Source organism: Mus caroli, unplaced genomic scaffold (genome assembly GCF_978045245.1).
Source record: "Mus caroli unplaced genomic scaffold, Mus_caroli_1 scaffold_11, whole genome shotgun sequence".
NCBI lineage: Eukaryota > Metazoa > Chordata > Mammalia > Rodentia > Muridae > Mus > Mus caroli.
In genome coordinates, this window is record NW_028227266.1 from 50404616 (window position 1) to 50411402 (window position 6787).

A 6787-nucleotide genomic window follows, 5' to 3' on the forward strand; every position below is an offset into this window, starting at 1 on the left:
GCCAGTACCATGAGATGACCACCAAGAGCAGCAGCAGCAGTGGAGTACAGGCATCTGGAGCCCAGAGGACGATGTGTGTGCTACAAAGGGCATGGCTGGAGAAGTGACCCAAGCCCTTGGAGGAGCCCAGAAGATCGTGAATTGGATCCCAGACGTTGGACGGTTGGAGATTGATTTTTGCTTTGATTGTGACTGTGCCCTGATATTTTCCCTCTTGAAGGAAGAAACTGTTTTAGTGGAGCCCACAGTTAAGAGACTTTTAATTGTAAAAAGACTTTGGATTTTAAAAGAGGATGGATATTTTAAAGAGATTGAAATTTTAAGAATATGTAAAGACTGTGGGACTTTTATTTAGATCTTGGGGATGAATAAGAATGTAAGGGTTGAGGCTTACTAGTGATGTGTTTGTGTGTCAAGTTGACAAGGCGTCAATTGTACTGGCTATTTTTGTGTCAACTTGACACAGCTGGAGTTATCACAGAGAAAGGACCTTCAGTTGAGGAAATGCCTCCATGAGATCCAACTGTAAGGCATTTTCTCAATTAGTGATCAAGGGGGAAAGGCCCCTTGTGGGTGGGACCATCCCTGGGCTGGTAGTCTTAGGTTCTATAAGAGAGTAGGCTGAGCAAGCCAGGGGAGGCAAGCCAGTAAAGGACATCCCTCCATGGCCTCTGCATCAGCTCCTGCTTTCTGACCTGCTTGAGTTCCAGTCCTGACTTCCTTGGGTGATGAATAGCAGTATGGAAGTGTAAGCCGAATAAACCCTTTCCTCCCCAACTTGCTTCTTGGTCATGATGTTTGTGCAGGAATAGAAACCCTGACTAAGACACCATCTGAACAAATAAAATTCAAAGGCAAAAAAAAAAAAAAAAAAAAGAAAAGAAGTTAGGGGTATTGAAGAGGTAAACACGTTTACAAACCAAGGAACAGTGCTTCATTTTAACAACTCTAAAGTTCAGGCGTCTCTGGCAGTGAACACTTTCACCATTGCAGGCCACGCTGAGACAAAGCGGCTGACAGACATGCTTCCTAGCATCCTAAAGCAGCTCGGTGCAGCCGGTCTGAGTAGTTTAAGGAGACCGGAAGAAGCTCTGCCCAGACAATCCACGGACAGAAAAGCACGACTTGCTCCTGGAGAGGAGGAGGAAGGAGTTCCAGATCTGGTGGAGAATTTTGATGACGCTTTTAAGAACAAGGCAAATGGTATTGAGGCACCTTCTTTTTTGTTTGTTTGTGTTTGGTTTTTCGAGAAAGGGTTTCTCTGTGTAGCCCTGGCTGGCCTGGAACTCTCTTTGTAGACCAGGCTGGCCTTGAACTCAGAAATCTACCTGCCTCTGCCTCCCGAGTGCTGGGATTAAAGGCGTGCGCCACCACGCCCGGCTCTGAGGCACCTTCTTAAGAAGGTGACACTTGCAGAAGTTACAGGAGCTGCTGGTTTATATCATGACTGCTTTTTAATCTTTTTGTTTATGAATCTGATAGAATCTAGATCGCTAATATTTTTAATTCCAAGGCCCCAGACACTGCTGCTCTTTTCAGTTTTTGCTTTTACCTAATTCGTTCTTTGTGGAAAATTAGGCTGAAGAAGCCTAGAAATAAAGTTTGGAAAAGGTTAATAAAATTCTTTGCCTAGTTAAAAAAAAATGCAAGTCAGGTTACATCGCCCGCTCCAGCCAGCACCCCAGTCATTTCTCATGAGAGCACAGGGCAAATTCATTTTCTTTTAGGTACCAGAGGCCAGAACCAGAGTCTCATGCATGCTAGGCAAGTCATATACCACAAGATATGATCCCAGCTCCTTATATTTTACATTCTGAAAAAAATTTATTTTGAGATAGGGTTTCTTTATTATGTCGTCCTTGTGGTTCTAGAACTTGCTATGTAGTCTACACTGGCTCCAAACTTACAGAGATCCATCTGCCATGGCTATCAGAGTGCTGGAACTAAAGGTGTGAGCTACCATGCCTGGATAAATTTTAAACTCATCAGTATATTTGGTTTCCATGTTATCCAGTGAGATGGTATCTTCCCCTCAAGCTGACTTCATTCTATGCTGCTCTCTGTTGCAGAGCACAAAAGCATGCAGGGATCCCTTTGATACCCTCAACTCCTTAGATATTATTCCCCACTTCAGGATCTTTGAATTCCTCATTGTCTTTAATTGGAGAATTCATTCCCTCAAACATCACAATGCCCCCCCCCCTTTTTTTAAGATCGATTTATTCATTATGTATACAGCATTCTGCCTGCATATATGCCTGGAGGCCAGAAGAGGGCAGCAGATCTCAGTATAAATGGTTATGAGCCATCCTGTGGTTGCTGGGAATTGAACTCAGGACCTCTGGAAGAACAGACAGTGCTCTCAACCTCTGAGCCATCTCTCCAGCCCCACTGTCCTTCTTCCTGTTCAGTTCTCAGTTTAAATGTCAAATCTTGAGAGAGCCCTTCCCTTCCCACCCTATCTATCTCACCCACCCTCTCTCATGCCCCCCCTATTAATTTCATAACACTCACTGTTGTCTGAATAAAGGTGAACTTCTGGAGAGAGGGGCTCTGGTTGGCCAGGCTCACTACTGTGACCCCAGTAGCTGCGATAGTAACTTTCTGATACCTTCTAGACACACAGTAATCTCTGCTGGACATTACTGAGGAGAAAAAGCAGAAGGGAGAGAAAGGAATGAACTCTTTATAATCTCTGCATTCCCAGAATTCCAAGTCTGCCCTCAGTATCCAGCATATGTGGTCCCCTTGTTTCAGAGTCAGTAGGCTCTAGGTGAGAATGAAAAGCAAGCCAGAATATCCACAGTCTTAATTGCTCCATTCTTAATGTTAATACCCAGCAATTTTAGTGACAATTTGAACTGAAGCCTTTATGAGTAGGAGCCAGGATCTCAATGAGAACCAGGGGAAGCAGTAATCACCAGCAAGCTTTAGTCAAATTTAAATATAGACCTGGGAGCAGACAGCAAATCCAGCCACGAAGCATGGACGTATCGAAGTAGCACATCAGGTAGGCTATTGGCTTCTCTATGTCCAAAATGTACGCAAGCTTTCTGAAATGAGAACTTAGGGTGAGCAGACACCTGTATGTTACACAAGTGCATGATAATGTTTTTTATTTATCCGGTACATAAATGCATGCCAGTACTCAGCTGGCTTTCTAACACAGTATCCGAGATCTAACTCCCTAGGGAAGGAGCTGGAAAAGGAATGCATTCGCCTTAAGCTGCACAAATCAAGAGAAGAGTCTGTGGTCTCCCCCAGGCAGTGTTCTGAACCATACAGACAGATTAGAAGCATCGATAAAAGAAGTGTGTCAATGAAAGAGTCCAAAGGCCACAGAAGCACAGCACAGGCTGTAAATTTAGTAACTGTATGTCTGTCTTGCTCCCTTCCTACACTTTGTGGTTAACTAAGAAATTGAGAGCAGAGTAGAAAAAAAAAAAGGCAAGCTTGTTTAGGATTGTGCCAAAAGGCAATGTGGTCATGGTAGCAAAAGACCTCTTCTGTAAGGTGTGGGCTGTGTTGGTGTCCATTTTGTGAGACACTATGCATGCAACATCTAACTATATAAATAAGGGCAGTCCTGATTGGTCGATGTTGGAGTCTATGAAAGAGGCTGGGTTTGCTGAGTAGCAGCTCTATCTCATTGGCTGCTCTCAGTTACATCCCCTTTCCAGAGCCATGGTTTTCTGTTGGGGTCTACAATCTGGACCAGGCCTGCACATAAACCCACTCCCACTCCAACCTTTGTCCACAGCTCCTCTGGACTTCTTGAGTCACTAGAGACTATGTACTCCTCTCTGAGTTCAAGCGCAGGTTGTCACCTGGATCTTCCAGTTGCAAAGCTCTGTACTTAAACTTTCAAGAGTAGGTCCTGAAGAAGTATTCCAATTCAACAGCCAGAATACCTGGTGTGTGCTGGAGTCTACTTTTCAAATTCTGGAATTTATGAATATGTAAGTGGTTTAATTTTATCCCGTAGATATATAGTTATCCCACCTGAGAATCTTCAGTGTCCCACACATACAGATGGTTTAGTCTGTCTTGTGGTGATTTTTTTTTTTTAATTTCCTGCTTTGCCTGGAGACCAGGACAATACTGTACACCAGGTGGGAAACAATGGACTCCCAGGCTCTGTATATCTGGGGAATCATCTGCCCTAAAATACCTCACCACCTCCCCAGTCTTCCCTCCTCCTGGAAGAGGGGGTGGAATTGGGATGGAGCCACATTTTATATTCCATTTGCTGCCTTCTGTTCTTGTCATCTCTGCTTTTGCATTTGCCTCCATGGAGGGTTGCAAATGCACACGGGAGAGGCTTAATGTGATTTTGGGTGCCCTGGGAGGGACAGTCTGCCAAGCGCAGATGCCACCAGGCTGCTTGCTGCGGGTGCCTGCATTACTCCACTGGTTACTGTGCCTTTGGGTTTGCTTGTGGTTTAACTTAGTGGAGCAACTTAAAATCTTCATGAAGGAAATGGGAGCCTTGAGGTGAGAAGGGAGTGAGGTAGGATTTCAGGTAAGGCGTTGCTCTTACAAGGGTAACCCAAAGCACAACCCCAGAGCTTGAGATAAGGCAGAGGACTAGAAAGGGAGAGAGGGATATGCCTATTGTTAGGTCTTGAGACTAAGTGAAGTTATTAGAGATGCACCTTTTCTCCTAGGGAGGATCACATCCTTTCCCTCAGGGAAGAATGCATCTCTTTCTCTCAGGGAGGACCACATCATTTCCCTTCCAGAGAGGACCACATCCTTTTCCCTCAGGAGGGTCACATCCTTTTTCTCAGGGAGGCTTTTCTTCCTCAACTTGTCCATTGGGAAGCAGGTGCTGTGTCCTTGGTCATGGCCAAATGCTTTCACAAGGTGATCGCCTTCCGATTGTGGTTGCCATGACTACTCATGAGCCACCGAGTCTCAGATCCGAGTCTCCAGTTCTGATCAGCATCTGCCTCTCCTTGATGTTCCAGAGACTCCTGGGTTACAATAGAAGAGTCTCTCTCTGTCTCTCTGTCTCTCTCTGTCTGTCTCTCTCTGTCTGTCTCTGTCTCCTGTCTTTTACCTCAAACCTACCGGGCAAACCTCATTTTATTTATTTATTTTATTTGTGCTCTTTAGCCCCTTTTCATGCCTCTGCGAAGAGCATAGAAGGCCACCTCAATGCGGAAGCAATACTCACCAGCTCTTGGAGAATTTACCCTTTCATCCTTCCTCAGGTTTCCCGTCTTCTTGCTATTAAAACCCTAAGTGAGACCTCATTATTTTCGATCTTACATCCTGGTGATCTCACTGTTCCCCCACTTCTCCAGTCCATGCGCTCTCACTAACTGAAATCAGCATCTTTACTGAGACTTTACTGTTTCTGATCAATTATCCACATTCCTCAGAATTGCCCTATCACCAGCCCCTCAGGAAATAATATGTCTTACACTTGGACCCATGTTTGCTGGTCCCCAGAGCCTGGCTCCTTCATTGTTCTCCTTCTAGACTCTTCCTGACATCTTATCAGTCTAACCCCCTTGCTAATTTAACTGTGTAAAATCAACTTCTACAGACATTAACTATTGAAGGTAGGATTCAGCGTCTGTTGCAAACTCAACATGTCAGAATTCACAGGAGCTATCTGTTTTAGGTGATAAACTAGGCATTTAGCTTTTGTCTTTTATAATAAAAACATTTAGTTATTTTATTTGTAAGAGTGTTTTACTGGCATGCATGTCTGTGTACCATGTGTGTATGAAGTGTTGAGACTAGGAAAGGGTATTAGACCCCCTCAAACTGGAGTTACAGATGGTTATGAGCTGTCATGAGGTGCTGGGAACCAAACTTGGCTTCGCTATAAGTAGGCAATGTTCTTAACTGCTGAGTCATCTCTCTAGCCCCAACCATCTTATTTTCTTCAAATTTATTTAATAAATGTTTATTATATGATGAACACTTAATATATCATTGAAGCAAAGGATTAATATTAACGTTACTTTTTAGTGGACGGTATCAAGAGCTAACAGCACCATCAATGTGCCAGGGGCCATTCTGACAGTTATCAGGTATTTGTTCATGAACTCTTTCCAACATCCACAGAGGTGGCTGCTCTCATTACACCAACTGTGTTTTACATGGAGGAAGCCATGGTGTTCGGCAAATCACAAAACTAGTAGGAAACAGAGCTAGAGGTGGAGGAGTCATTGTGAATCCTTAGCCAATGTTTGGTGCCTTCATTTCAGTCACTGGGTTCTGGGGAAACAGAGCCCGCACACAGGCTTTTACTTCAATGTGTGACTGCTATGTTAATTACAGTTATTTAGATTTGAGTATTTGGCAGATTTTTTCCCCCAAAAATGAACAAAGTAAGCCTTTGTCTTAAGGAAAAGGAACTGACAGTTTTTGTTTTCTTTGTTGCCAGTGATGAACGGTTCAGCTTTTTACGTGAAAATTGAGCTCCTATCTGCCACTGGCTTGGCTCCTTTGTCATATTTAGGTGGTGATGTTAAATGGGCATTGTTGAGAGTAGATAATGGTATGTTGTCACCACCTGGAACATCTTCACATCTCAAGGGATTAATATCTTTCAAACGTTCAGTCCATGATATCAGAGGATTAGCCTGGGTAAGTGACCCACTCTGTGTTCAGAAGACACTTGTAGATTTTAATGTAATTAAGCCCGATGAGCTCAGTGACACATTTTCCGATTACACACACAATTAGCTTGTAAGAACCTATCATTTGGTGAATTTTAGGGTAAAATCAAATAAATCTGTTTAATATTATTTCCAAAAGAAAATAGTAA

At 43.6% G+C, this 6787-nt stretch overlaps 1 protein-coding gene across 1 annotated transcript in view; it reads left to right on the forward strand.

The window, feature by feature from the left end:
* LOC110302341 (transcription factor BTF3 homolog 4-like) overlaps positions 1-6155 on the forward strand; it is a 144399-nt gene extending 138244 nt beyond the window's left edge. Inside the window, 2 exon segments of the mRNA XM_085828313.1 lie at positions 890-1203; positions 6082-6155. Coding sequence (XP_085684439.1) covers positions 890-1203; positions 6082-6155 — 388 coding nt within the window.
* Positions 6156-6787: the final 632 nt, after the last annotated feature.